This window comes from Rasamsonia emersonii (genome assembly GCF_000968595.1).
Source record: "Rasamsonia emersonii CBS 393.64 chromosome Unknown ctg1118621760014, whole genome shotgun sequence".
Taxonomy (NCBI): Eukaryota; Fungi; Ascomycota; class Eurotiomycetes; order Eurotiales; family Trichocomaceae; genus Rasamsonia; species Rasamsonia emersonii.
The window spans coordinates 36590-50568 of record NW_013563273.1 but is presented as its reverse complement, the minus strand read 5'-3'; the positions used below and the strand labels follow the sequence as shown (position 1 = coordinate 50568).

The 13979-nt window shown below is 49.6% G+C and overlaps 6 protein-coding genes across 6 annotated transcripts; 4 read left to right on the top strand and 2 right to left on the bottom strand.

The window, feature by feature from the left end:
* Positions 1-51: 51 nt before the first annotated feature.
* T310_2100 (Uncharacterized protein) lies at positions 52-2004 on the top strand (the record flags this gene model as incomplete). Its single annotated transcript, XM_013475027.1, has 4 exons — positions 52-332; positions 391-636; positions 803-1077; positions 1307-2004. 4 exons carry the CDS (start codon positions 52-54, stop codon positions 2002-2004), a joined length of 1500 nt encoding a protein of 499 aa, XP_013330481.1.
* A 557-nt stretch (positions 2005-2561) lies between these two features.
* On the top strand, positions 2562-3649 carry T310_2099 (uncharacterized protein; the record flags this gene model as incomplete). The annotated part of the gene is made up of 2 exons (XM_013475026.1): positions 2562-2825; positions 2900-3649. 2 exons carry the CDS (start codon positions 2562-2564, stop codon positions 3647-3649), a joined length of 1014 nt encoding a protein of 337 aa, XP_013330480.1.
* A 1029-nt stretch (positions 3650-4678) lies between these two features.
* On the top strand, positions 4679-6486 carry T310_2098 (Sugar transporter; the record flags this gene model as incomplete). Its single annotated transcript, XM_013475025.1, has 5 exons — positions 4679-5086; positions 5148-5611; positions 5668-6025; positions 6078-6217; positions 6276-6486. The coding sequence occupies 5 exons, from the start codon at positions 4679-4681 to the stop codon at positions 6484-6486; spliced, it is 1581 nt and encodes a 526-aa protein (XP_013330479.1).
* Positions 6487-6741: 255 nt separating this feature from the next.
* T310_2097 (uncharacterized protein) lies at positions 6742-7506 on the top strand (the record flags this gene model as incomplete). Its single annotated transcript, XM_013475024.1, has 5 exons — positions 6742-6749; positions 6831-6942; positions 7149-7230; positions 7283-7417; positions 7481-7506. The coding sequence occupies 5 exons, from the start codon at positions 6742-6744 to the stop codon at positions 7504-7506; spliced, it is 363 nt and encodes a 120-aa protein (XP_013330478.1).
* A 971-nt stretch (positions 7507-8477) lies between these two features.
* On the bottom strand, positions 8478-9434 carry T310_2096 (uncharacterized protein; the record flags this gene model as incomplete). Its single annotated transcript, XM_013475023.1, has 2 exons — positions 8478-8954; positions 9315-9434. 2 exons carry the CDS (start codon positions 9432-9434, stop codon positions 8478-8480), a joined length of 597 nt encoding a protein of 198 aa, XP_013330477.1.
* A 2990-nt stretch (positions 9435-12424) lies between these two features.
* T310_2095 (uncharacterized protein) lies at positions 12425-13449 on the bottom strand (the record flags this gene model as incomplete). Its single annotated transcript, XM_013475022.1, has 4 exons — positions 12425-12541; positions 12614-12821; positions 13085-13166; positions 13443-13449. 4 exons carry the CDS (start codon positions 13447-13449, stop codon positions 12425-12427), a joined length of 414 nt encoding a protein of 137 aa, XP_013330476.1.
* Between the last annotated feature and the right edge of the window lie 530 nt (positions 13450-13979).

Below are 13979 nucleotides of genomic sequence, written 5' to 3'. Positions count from 1 at the left end.
CAATGGATAAGAAGGCAAACCCCAGCATTCGCCCCACGGTACTTTGAACCGATGTCGGAATCGACATTGAACGAATATCCTGTCGACGATGACGAATTACAGCTTGTACTTAGAGATACTCCGCACCTGCTCAATTACAAAGACTTTGATGCAGAGGCCGCAAGGTTCCCCAGCAGGCTTCCACTGCCACAACGGATAGGTCTGCAGCCCTATCACTGCACACGAGAGATATGGCGCTACCTCAAGGTCCAGATTTACAAGGTCCCAAGGCAGAACATGCCTAAGAACGAGTGGACGCTCGTAGATCTCACCAGTTGGCATAGGATTTCGTTGTAAAATCAAACCCCCTACCCCCATAAACCGTTTGTGAAGGCACTAACAGGTTCTTAGTGGGCTGGGGAACGATGATGATGTACACCCTCTTTTGCGTGACCAGGAAGGTCTCGATGGCGACAATTACGAGACAGTTCAAATGATGGAGTGGGAGGCCGCAAAGATGCCTCATCTCATCCTGGTCACCTGCCACAAAGTCAAGGGTGACAACCAAAGCCTCCTGTATGGGGAGTTGGCGCCCATTGTGGAGGCAATGGACGTTCGTTTGATCAAGACGAGTATGAAAAGTGTTCTACGGCTCCGGTATGTTGATATCCTGCTCTAGATATGGGGATCTTGGCTGAGATGGAGCGCGAACAATACTGATAGGTCCTAATGTTGTCTCTCATGGGCCCGAAGCACGGGCACGGAGCTTGCGGAGTTAAACGAGCCATCTCCGATCGGGAAGGAACGACGGCGATCTCACCAGATCGTTTATCTCCGGCAAGCAAGATCGAAGACAGCCGTTTCCCTCGATCTTTATGCCGGAGACTCGACGTCTTCTCTCTACCATATCAATGGATAGTAGCGAACAGACCGAGCTTGCAAAAGCCCAGGCCCTAGGGGAGATAATGACGCCGGCAATTCCATTGCTGCGCATGTCTCCGCAAATGCGCGCTCGCGATCCGGACGATGACTGGACGGGTCGTTCTGACCGGGCAGAGAGGAGACGACGACAGAATCGATTGAATCAGAGAGCCTACAGTGAGTAGACTTCATTATCCTATCCAGACTTTGATGCCTTCCATCGCAAACTGCATGAACTGGGAAAAAAAAATTGGCGATTCACGACGTCTACCTGGCTAACATGATTTATCTCTGATAGGGAGACGACGACGGGCTGAGAAGATCTTGCATGGCGCAGCAGCTCAGTTCTGTAAGAAGCTTCTATTTGCAGTCCAAGAGCTGCATCTAACGACCTGCTTTTTTCTAGGGCAAGAGTCCCGCTCAGAGTCGGTCCCATCTTGCTATGAAACCGCGTCTCTGTCTTCCCACACTTCCCCCCTTATGCTAAGTCCCCAACCCGGTCATGGAAATAAGACGGCAATCTGCAGATTACCAGCTGAAGAAAGAAGCAAGATGATGAATGACTTTGAGGAACGGGCCTACATGCACTACATTCTGGGCTCACCTCAGGCAGATCTCCTCCTCCACCTGGTACGCTTCAATGCCTTACGGGCGTATATACACAACACAATCTTCCTAAGACTGACAGATGACGATGTGAGGCTGGATGATTCCCTATCTCCATTTAACAAGGGAGTCCTCACCTATCCCGAGTCCTCACTTCCGCCCAGCCTACGCCCGACTGCGTTGCAGCTATCCATCCCGCATCATCCTTGGTTTGACGCGATCCCCATTGCGAGGATGAGAGACAATCTCATTCGCGCCGCTGACTCGTTTGATGACGGAAAACTGTGCGCAGATTTGATGGAGTTTACCTGCGAGTCCAGTGACAAAATCTACTTAATTGTCTGGGGAGAGCCCTGGGATCCTCGAGGGTGGGAAATCACCAAGTCGTTCCTCCAGGAATGGGGTTGGACCATCAGAGGCTGTCCGGAGCTGCTCGAATCTACCAACTACTGGCGCGCCAAACGTGGAGAGAAACCTTTGTTGTGGGATGTCTCCTAATTAGCGAAAAAAAAAATCTCATAACTGAGTTTCGCCCCGGTCGAGGACTCGGATTCCGTTAAAGAGAGCTGTTCGCCGTCTTGAGCTGAGGATATTGGAATATAGTACCTCCGGATTATCTGAATACGCCTCCTGTAAATTGGCTAGAGGATACATACCCAGCTCTGTTCTTTCTCTGAATAGCTATCCAAGCAACTATCCGTGGAGTACCAGGAGATAAAAACTTCGAAGCTACATCTTTACTCCAGGAAACTTGAACGGGGAAAAGTTTATCTCGGCCCGTCAGATGCCTCGGTATTCAGGAACCTTTGGAGTTTCATTTACCCTTCTCCGCAGATGACATCCTGATGACAGTGTGACATAAACCTCTGGTCTGTTAACTTTCGCGTCCGAGCTACCGCGACCAGCAAGTTAGTAAAAACCTTAGTATCGGGGAACACTCCCGGTCGGTCTACACAACTAACTCCTACGACGCCAGTCAAATCCATAACACATTTCGGCAGGCCATTAGTTGCAAAAAAAAAAAGGACTGTGACCAATCGATTTCTAACCTCACCATGCGCGTCCTAAATATCGGAGTGTTTCCAGTCTCCGGCGGGCTAGGGAGCAGCATTGTCAGACACCTCATGAAAGTCATCACGCCATCCCAGCTCACCCTCTGTGCACGCTACCCGGAAAAGCTGGCCAGGGAAAAGGACCAAGGGGCAATTGTTCGAAGGGCAGATTACAACGACAGAACGTCGCTAGATCCTGCCTTCGAAGGCGTTGATGTGCTCAATTTGATATCGTACGCAAGTAACGAGATTGAGCACCGAATAAAGGTCTTTTACCCTGAAATTTTCTTATTGCTATCTCGAGGTGGGATCTCAGTATCTTGGATGATTGACTTATGCAGGTCCATCGAGACGCCATCGATGCTGCCCGCCGAATGGGCGTCTTGCACATCGTCTACACCTCGCTCGCATTCGCGGGAGACGGATTGCCCACAACCGCCGCAGATGTGATGCGCGCTCACCTGGCAACTGAAACGTATCTCGCAGAGATCCGTGCCCATGACCCCTCCTTCACCTACACCATCATCCGAGAGGGGGTCTACTCGGAATCGTTCCCTCTGTACACGGGTTTCTTCAACCCCAAGGACCAACCTACCCCCGATGACCCCAAAGACACGATCGCCATTCCACACGACGGCCTGGGGCCTGGTATCGCGTGGGCAAAACAGGACGAGCTCGGTGAAGCAACCGCCCGGCTGCTGGTTCGGTATGTTCGCGATCCTTCCGACTTCCCGTATCTCAACCAGACCGTCCTGCTGTCTGGTCCACGGGCGGTCTCGCTAGCGGAGACGGTGGAGATCCTGGGTCGGGTGCTCAACCGCAAGCTCCAGATCCGCCCCGTGTCGGTCGATGAATATCTGGACCAACCTAAGGTCAAGAATTTCCTATACTACGGCGGAGGAGCCGGCACGCTGGCCCGCAGCTGGGCAACCGTGTTTGAGGCCATCCGGCGAGGAGAGTGCAGCGTGACTACATCTTTCTTGCGCGAGATCATCGGCCGTGAGCCAGAAGACTTTGAGACGACGGTGAGGAAATTGGTTGCAGTCGAGCCGAAAGAGGCGTTTGAGAGTGATCAAATAGAAACGCAGTGATATGACGTCAATCACTTTGATGAAGCGAGCCGTGTGCAGAGAAATAAACCGGAGTAAAAAGAGAGATAGCCTCAGGAATACACCTTCAACTGCTCAAAAATTCGAAGCACACGTCAGTCTTTGTTCTCTGGAGGCAGCAGTCCCTGAAAAGATGAGACTATATGTCAGCGCCTTCTCAACAAAAAAAAATACTAGAATAGAAAGAAAAAAGAAAAAAGAAAAAAGAAAAAAGAAAAAAGAAAAAAGAAAAAAGAAAAAAGAAAAAAGAAACCCACGTACTACTGTGTCGAGTTCATTGTCAGGATATCGCCAGAAATACAGTCAGATGGATCTTCAGGCCCGTAGACCACGACTTGCACTCCAATCTCATTCTTCACGTAGATGTGAGGGTCCCCGTGACCAGGCACCCACGGATCTAAATTTAGCCGAAGAAAGCAATCCGGCCATCTTTCGGAACTTCAGCATCGCTTTTCATGAATGGGATGCAGCTTCCTCCACCTCTAGGGATGTCAATTCCCACGAGTCGTCACATACAGTACGTACTCCGTATACCAGTGGAGAAATTCGGCTGATGTCATCTCTCCACACCATCCACCCCCATCCCCACCTCCACGACACGCTAAACACGGACTAATATGCTATCCTGGCCAAGCTCCAGACAACCCCGCCGGGGAAAAACCAGAAACATTCAAGCCTTGCGGGCCATGCCGCCATCGTCTTCAGTGAGCCTCTGGATTGGCTTTAACCTGCAGATCGCGAGCTCGCGTCGACCTATTCGTGTCATTATTTTCCCGAGACCAGCGACAGCCGACCCGAACTCCCGCACGCGGTTTGGCTGACTCGGTACGAACGTACGGAGCAATGGAACTCCAGCAGTGCCCGATGTCCCCAGTCGGGGAAGACTCCTAGCGGGAAACGCGATCGTGGGCAGATATAAGTCGAAGCTGGGGTCCCCGCACGATGCATTGTTCTGTGGCATGCGACAGTTTTTGCCTTTGATGAGCCTTGTCAGTCAATCCGCTGCCCAGCATGCAGTTACCGACGTTCCCCAAGATCTACAACACCTACTTCCTCGCGATTATCGCGACGATAGGTGGCATGCTCTTCGGTTTCGACATCTCGTCCATGTCCGCCATCGTCAGCACCGACCAGTACATTGACTACTTTAACAACCCCCATGGCGTGCTCCAGGGTGCTATTGGGTCTGCTTTGGCGGCGGGCTCCGTGGTTGGGTCGGCTATCGCAGGTCCTGTTTCAGACCGGATCGGTCGTCGCGACTCCATTATGTTTGCATGCCTGTGGTGGCTCGTCGGGACTGGGATCCAGGCTGGCACTCGAGGGTATGGTTCGCTCATTGCTGGTCGCGTGCTGAACGGGGTGTGCGTCGGAATCACCTCGTCGCAGGTGCCGGTGTACCTGGCCGAGATCAGTAAGAAGGTAGGCGATGTCCAGTTGTGTCATGGGTGGCAGCGGTCCTAATTACCTACTGGATCTGTAGGAAAAACGTGGTTCCATTATCGTCATCCAGCAGCTTGCCATCGAATGGGGTATCTTGATCATGTTCTTCATCGGCTATGGTTGCTCTACTATTCCAGGTCCAGCCTCGTTCCGCACTGCCTGGGGAATCCAGTACATTCCTTGCGTGCTGCTGATGATGGGTCTGCCGTTTCTTCCCCGGTCTCCCCGTTGGCTGGCCAAGGTGGACCGGACCGAAGAGGCGATCCAGACCCTGGCTCGGATCCAGGCTGGCGGCGACGTCAACGATCCCTTGGTCGTGGCTGAATGGGAGGAAATCACAACGGTGCTCGCTGCCGAGCGTGCAGCGCCGCCGGGATGGCGGAAATTCGTGTACAACGGAATGTGGCGCCGGACGCTGGCCGGCTTTACCGTGCAAGCCTGGCAGCAGCTGAGCGGAGCCAACATCATGACCTACTACGTGGTATATGTGTTCGAAATGGCCAAGTAAGAAGGCTCCCGACCGAGATAATGTTGGGAATTGTTACTGACTATCTATATAGTCTAACTGGCAACGTTCTTCTTGTCTCGTCTGGAATCCAGTACGCGCTTTTCATCGTTTTTACGAGCGTCATCTTCTTCTATATCGACAAGACCAGCCGCCGTAGCCTGCTGATTTGGGGAGCCCTTGCCATGGGCGCGTGCCATTTTATCGTCGCTGGAATTCTGTCGGCCGGGGAATATGTTCCTGGCGGCGTGAACGGCAACCTCAACGTCCTTATCAAGGTGACGGGAGACAAAGCGCACGCGATTATTGCATTCTCGTATCTACTGATTATTGTGTATGCCCTGACCCTGGCACCGGTCTGCTGGGTGTATGCTGCGGAGGTGTGGTCTTTGGAGACGCGTGCCACGGGCATGGTACGTATTTGTCGTGTCTGATGATCTAGTTGATTTACTGATTTGTTCCTAGGGTATTGCCGCCATTGGAAACTGGCTGTTCAACTTTGCTTTGGGATTGTATCTCCCACCAGGCTTTGCGAACATCACGTGGAAGCTTTTCATTGTGCATGGCGTGCTGTGCGTCGGTGCTGCTATCCAGTTTTTCCTAACGTAAGTTTCTCACACTCGGCTCTTAAGTAAGTTCATCCTGCTAATGGTTGTATTGTAGATACCCCGAAACCTGCGGCAAGACTCTCGAGGAGATCGAGGAGATGTTCAGCCCGAACGGGCCCTACGCATGGCAGACACGCAAGGGAGAATCCAAGCTGGATGCGCTCATCCAGGAGGCCAGGGAGAAGAACCTGCAAGTCAAGGACGTGGGTGCAACCGCCACCCATCACGAACAGGCCGTGACGGAGGTCAAGACGGAAACTGCTTAGACGATGGCTATCAAGTAATGGTGATGAAGTGCATGTATGTACCAGGAATAATGACTCGATATGAATGCAGGAATCAGTCGATGGAAGTCGTGCATCTCCACTCCACAGTACAGAGTAGATCGATCAACATGTCCATGAGCTTTGTAGTATTATCTCCTCGGACCAGGCTCGACCTTGACAGCCTTTCACCTACACGACACATTAAAGTCGCTCGCATCGCGACCACACCAATATTCCATTAGAAGGTTTCCCACCATGCCCAGGTAGGTAATACGAGCCATTCTAATTGGTGGGAAATTATCTTATCTAATAATAACACTCTCATAATCGCTCTATCCAATCAGTGTTTGCTATCCTGGAAGGGTCCACCGGACGTACCTATTTCCTGTTCAGGTTATTCTCCGCATGGGGTACCCCACAGTTCTTGTGTATTGTTACGGGGTGCATACGGGGTACGTACGTATGAACGTACGGTGTATGAATGGGGTGATGGTGATGATGATGATACCTTGTTTGTGGTGATTTTGAAGGAATGTGAATCTTTTGGTGATAGGTAGAATTCGATGATAATTATTTCTGATTGGCGGTGTTTTTTTTTTATCCTCTATTCGATCTACTCTGTAAATATGTATAGACTATAGTAGATACTTACATGTCCGTAGTTTCGTGAGTTGTGGCTTATTTATTCCAGTCCTATTGCTGGTACGATCATTATTCAAGACAATATATTATCCCTCAGCCGCTGTAAGGTACATACGTACATAGTTACTTATCTAGGTACTATTCGAAGTTTTAGGTTCTGATTATCTATTTGAGTTCATCCTTCCGTTCGGGATCATTTTCCCCGAGAGCCTAATATATAAACCTCTTGGTACCTCCCGAAGCCGCCGCCGAGCTTACTCCGTGTCCTGCGTACTAGGTACTCAGTTAAGTAAGTACTTATTTACCCAGGGGGTAAATGAAGTAATCGGTTAATTGTTATAACTGTTAATAGGGGGTCGGTTATTAATTGGTTATTAATTAAGCAGGCATTAAACATACATACAGTCCGCTAAAACATGTTTGTTATATTAATCATTATTATTAATTCAGCGAGCAGTCTGGATATATACTCTACCTGCCGTTCAATTAAAAGCGGATATCGATCGACCTGAGTCGATTATCTCGCAGTACTAATACTAGACTATACGTAATTATTTAAACCCTTGATATAGACATGCAGCCTGCAGGATATGTCCATGTGGTGGGCCGCATTAATAGAGAGACAGCATCACTGCATTAGGATCTGTGTAGAACTAACTATAATTAGTAATGGCGCTATTCTATTCTGCCAAGCAAGGAAGAAATGCCATGTTCTTTCTTTCTTTCTTGGAAGGGATTGAGTATGTATTGACAGGAAGGGATGGAACACACGGAGCTTGATAGTGCTTTTTGTACAGTGTACTGCTCTGCATGCAGTCGAACATCTATTTATCTATTTCCTGGAGGATGGCTTCTACTTCCAGCTCCCCATGTAGCAGTGTTGCACTGCCAACAACCTTGGGACATATAGCTAGAACGAGGCAAGCAATCTTTGGACGCTTTCCGTTCTACTAGGGAATTTCTATTGTAGACTAATACCAGCTGCTGGAGCTTGTATCTTCTCTCACTAAAGTGTTTTTATCCTCAACAATAACCCAAAAAACGCGTAAATAGTGCTGATTTATTCATTCATGCAAGTGTTGTAGTCAATAGACGGTTTTCCAGCTTACAAAACCCCTTCTTTCCCAGTCTGAGAGCCCTACGAGACCACATTCATTCTTTGAGAGGTTCGTCATCCTGATAACCGGATTTAGAGTAAGCCTCTGCTCGAGGGGAAGTGACTTTCGCACTTGGCCTGTCTGCGTCGAGGTTGGTAAAATCGAGAATGTGTGCTCATTCTATAAGCTGACTCCGTATCCCTAAATGGTCGGTCGATTGGATGGCTATCAAGTAGTTGCTTTGTCAGAAATTCAAGTCACCACCTCAATTTCAAAGGGCATATGCTGAATACTGAGCGTCTTCAATATCATTAATCGTGAAATATTGCAGTTAGTTGGCGGAGGCGAATTCTCTGTAGTATCTCCACTAACACGTCTTGTCCAGTCAGGATCTGCTTCAGGCAAATAATCCGAAGACGAATCCTCATCCAACGAAGACGTTTCCATTGCACTCGAATCTGGAACGTCGGACGCCGTAAGGCCAATCCTATCGACTCGACCACGTCTCGGTCGACGAGATGGAGTGTCCCGAATGGGATCGTAGTCTCCAGCAGGTGGAGCGTTCCGATCAGAGGAGTTTGGGTTTATCTTGTTCAAAAGACGTTGCAAGGTATTCAACTCGTCCGGTGACAGCAGATTGGCAAGCGGCGAAGTGTTCTGACCCGAGGCCGGAGGATCCGTGACAAGATAACCCATCAGCCACCTTGTTCCAAGTGCCAGGAATATACTCTAATAATATATGGAGTTCATGAAGAGAAATGGCCCAGAAAGCATATATTCCTTCGTGGTTGTCATAAGAAAGGAAGTGCATAAGTGGTCTGTTGTCTGTGTGAAAGAAGCCGGGATTGCATGGATTCTGTAGGAGGTAATCATATTTGCATGCGAATTTGACAATAGCCAGTAATTCCCGTTTGTTTAAAGCATATGGAAGCCGGTTTGGAGTTTCCCATCTCTTTTTCCTGCGCCAGTATCCTTAGTGCCTAGGCCCATCTTACTTGTCATAAATAGCTTCATGAAGCTTGCTCGTAGAGAGCGCTTCCCTTTTTCGGCAAGATTTTCTGAGTGCTGGTTGCATATCCTCTGCTGTACCTTATGCGCCTTGATCCGTTCGAATATCGCTTTGGCCTCTTCTGTGGCCTGCCATGTGGCTTCAGGCCCTGTAAAGTCTCTCAGTGAGACTTTCCATTCTGTCTCGGCTCTTTTAGCCATGAGGTCATGCACTTCGGCCGCTTGCGTCCTGAACTGCGCAGTGAATGATCTCTGAGGCCTGAGCCTCTTTGTGGACTCATAAATACGGTTCTAGTTCTCAGCAAGATAGTAAAACAGTATGACAGGGAAACAGTAAAAAAAAGAAAGAAAGAAAAAAAAATATATGTGCATGCATGTATTGAATGGGGTAATTTCTGCGTCTTTCATTTAGAATTATGCTCTTGAATATTCATTAATATATGACCACGTAACCCTCGACGTCTTCCCTTTTCTCGCTCATGTAAGTAGCCATAGCTGTCATAGCGCTCGCTTCTGCCTCCGCGATGGAGGTACCATGGGCCAACGGAGAAGAGGATGAGTTCTGGAAGCTAGGCGAGACCTCACAGATGCCGGAGACTGCGCTGCGGGTGTTGGGGAGGTGGAGGGAGGCTGTGCCGGGGGCCTCCTGGAGGGCTCAGGCGTTCCCGCGCTCGCTACGCTCGGCGCTTTCACCGGTGCGGCGGTGGGGGTGTTCTCTACTGTAGCTGCCTTCCTCGTGACAAATACGCGGTCAGCATTCTACTAGAATTGGTTTTTCTATTATGTGCGGGCGCATGGATCAATGCTGGGACGGTCAACGCTGTTATGCGATAAAGTGACCCTCATGAATATTCCTTTCCAGCCATGGTTCAGAGGCAGAAACGCACTAGAGTTGCCTAGATCGACGTTTCTTCCATAGAAAGGTACGCTTTTCTGCGTATGAATGTCGAGATATGTAATGTGTGAGATGAAAGGTGGGAGCCGAGGATGGGATGGCGGTCTCGTCGCGTGGAAGCTTGATTTCCAAATTAATGAAAATTCTTTGCGCCGTAGTGGTGAGGATTGGCGCTTGTTTGAGGTAATTTGGCCTTGGCTTGTAGTAGTTCACAGAGAATGGGTTCGACGAACGAGTTTTGTATTTGAAGTGTCCTTGAGGTTGCCCTCGAATGGTACCTTCATGGGTGCCCTTGGGGTCTGCATCACAAAGCGAGGCACATGATGTGTGCCAAATGTGAATTCCGAGTCATTCGTCGTCCTTGGGTATTTTTTTTTCGTTCTGTTGATTTCTTTCCTTGCCAGGCTTGCAGCGTCCATTCCGAGTCAACGAACACTTTACCAGCCACAATGACATCGCTCCGGAGGTTGACGGCGAGTGGGCGGCGTACATGTTCCATGTTCCCTGAGCGCAGGACGAATATCGATGAAAGGGTTCGTACTCCACGCGGAACTCACCAGTGTCCAGAGCAGGACCCTCTTGTAGTAGAGGTCCCGCTGTACGGTCCCAATCGTAGCACTTTGCATCAGGTCGTGCGAGAAGGCAACAAACGCCGGTTCATGGCATTGTCTGGAAGTTCGTCGACTCATTTTTCCAAGGGTTCATTTCTTGTACGATTTGTCTAGAATCCCCCTGCACTGCACCAGGAAGAAGAGCGTCCAGTCTCTGACAGACTCGATTGTGTTCGAACGCTAATGGATTGTGCCCCGTACCGCGGTGAGTGTAGCCCTTGGCTCTGCTTCTGAGTGACATCGATCTAACCCAGGATAAGTGTCATTCGTCATCAGGCGACGTCAACCGGAGCGTAGTCCGGATTGCTCCCGGGTTGATTCGTTTGGTTCACAAGCTTCGCGTGGGTCTGGGCTACAGTCACCTCTGGTGAGAGCAGGCCCTGTAGAAGGTCAATGAGTCTGCGGGTAAAGCTTGTCTGAATCACTGCACTGGCTGGCGATTCAAATGACAAGGCAACAAGGTATCCTATGGTCCCTGGACTGTGGGCTGCGGCGGTAGCATAGCAAGAATCCAGGATAACTAGTATATCTCCCTTGACAAGCGACTGCGCTTCTAAAAGTGCCTATTGAAAAGGATGGCTTCAGGGGTCGACGATCCACTGTTATTTGAATATCAGCTCCTGTAATCCCTTATAAGGAAGGGAAATACTCACAAGACACAAAGCTGCTGGCCGGCTGCCTAGGTCTGCTGGGTTGAGACAGAAGCAAAGATTTCAGTCTTGGTTAGATATTCTCTCCCAGTGCGAGGGTTGAGAACAACATCCACTGTATTAGCCTGTCCATGACCGATTAAGACAATGATGATACGGTCTCCTGCCCTGGCTCTTCTGGACACGTTCCAAATCCAGCTAACGATCTGTTCCTTGAGACCTTCTGCCCCGACAAGGCAATAGAGAGAATTCGTCGCTTCAATAGTATTATATTCTAAACTTCACGTCGCTCCCGCAGACCATCGCGTCCCAACAAAAGAGGCCCATAGGTGGACGTAACGGTATACAATTCTGTACCTGATAAGCACGTGGGATCATGACCATCGGCCATGCACTTCTTGAGTGGTGTGACCTTAACGGCGTCCTTTGTCTGGCCTATATCTGGACGGAATTTCGCTCAGCAAGGCTGCATGTAGCGGAGCAACAATCAGATCGTGCCATCGTGGGGTTGGCGCGAATATTGACACAATCCAATATCGGGCTGGACCTTTCGTCATCGGGCATGTATCCGTATATTGAAGCTTCATTCCAGTTGACCCGTCACTGTGTAGGGAAAAGATACTCCCAGTCGACGGGTGATACCGACAGTTTTAGGGAAGGCTCGCACTGACGAGGCGGAAGAAGGGATAGGCCATCGGACAATTTTTGTTTCAACATGCTCTTCGAGAGAGAAACATATATCTTCAGGAACTCCCACATAGATGAACGTCAGAGGAGGCTCATAAGGCGTAGGGTTGTCATCTTTGTCGACGAGCACTGCACGTGCGTTCCATTGTGAGAGTCGGCCATTTTTCATGCTCACATTCCTCATTGAGAATGGATAAATGTGAGCGACATTCGTAAAATCGCCCAACATGGTTACGATTCACCGTTGTTTATCTCTTTCTAGGCACTAGAATATATAAGCAAAATCTGTCATAAAGTCTGGCGGAGATGAACCTGCCAGATCTCGTTCCTCCTTTGAACACCGCATCATCAAGTCTGAAGTGGGGAGTGTTGCGAAGAGCTTGAATTTCCCGAAGAACCAGGCTCTTCTTGAAGAGATGCAACTCGTCTGTGCGTTGGTGTCACTGGAGGTAGGGTTGCCGCGACCTGGAGGACTTTTCAGGCGATTGATGTCGAGGGGTAAGATTTTGCCTGAGTCGGAGGTTGCTACGCCCGTACGCTTCCATACTGGCACATGCTGCTTGGTCCGCTCGTTACGATCTTGTCTGCCACGCGCTTCATCATGCCATCTCTTGCACCGCGGAGCATTGATGGTGGTTGTGCTTCCGTCCTCCTCCGAGGGTTTTTCAGCCTCCGTATAGGCCGCTTGGCGGCGGCGATTTCATGCTCTCTCCTACAGCTGTGAGAGATGTTCTGCTGTTCAAAACTATATGGCATGTGACACTATGCTCCATGAAGAAAAAATCAATTCACCATTGTCGTAGTGAATGTATTGAAGAGATGTCGATAGTGTTGCGAAGCTTTGTATGCGTCGCTCTCGGGACACAGGTACGGTTTGGAAAGATCAACGTATCCGTTCCTATGAGGATGGTCAGCGACGGCAAAGCCAGGCAACTGGTGTGAGTCCACAGAGGAGATTGCGTTGCATACGTGCGAGATAAATTGCCTAAAAACATCTCGGGAACTCACCTGGCACCAGAAGGAACATTGGACTTGACCCGCTTGCTGTTCGACGATATTGTTGCGTAGACCCGTACATCAGAGTAGACACCTGGTGCATCGTGCACGTTTTTGGGCCTCTTACTACCCCTAGTCTCTTCCGCGAGATCGTCTTCGGTGACCTGTCGTTGTCGATCCAGGATAATTTCAAGATCCCAATATAGATGGGATTATTAATTTGGAATAGGTGACCAGTGAGTCTGGCAGACACTGTTGATATACCTAGTTCTGAAACACAGGGACGCTTCAGAGACATCGCCCCTAACGATTTCCAGTCAGGAACATCCGACAAAATGAAGGCAGATGCTGCCTCCATAGCAGAACATACCGTTCATTTTGATATTTTTGCCCAGAGAGTTTTGGACCATTTGCTCGCGAATTTGGTGACGAGGCACTGCCGCTCTATATGATTGAGCTCGGCATGAAAGACGTGGGCGTCGATTCCGCAGAGTCGCAGAGCCGCAGGGATAAGGAATTGCTGTATCAGGTGCGTGCACCAAATTAGGCCTTTTATCGCGTAAATGGGCTTCGCACATATTTATACGACCGAGTTAAAGGCGAAGGTTAGCCTTATCCTCGCGATGCCACCGCAGGAGGTATTGCTCCTGGGGAGTTTTTGAGAATGTCCCAAGTGTATAATTCCGCAGTGACATTCATTTCTGTGGACAGAAATTAGTCTTGCCGGAAATTACCATTCTGTCTCACGATATCTCCTGGTCCAATACTGATGTCAACGGTGGCAAACTGGAAACAGTTGAGTGTGCCGATGATCCGCTCACAAACATGTCTCCAGTCTTTAGTCGACCGCTTTGCATCTGTCAGGATGACAGTTGGAAGGTTCTCCTTTGGATCTTAATCCTTTCCC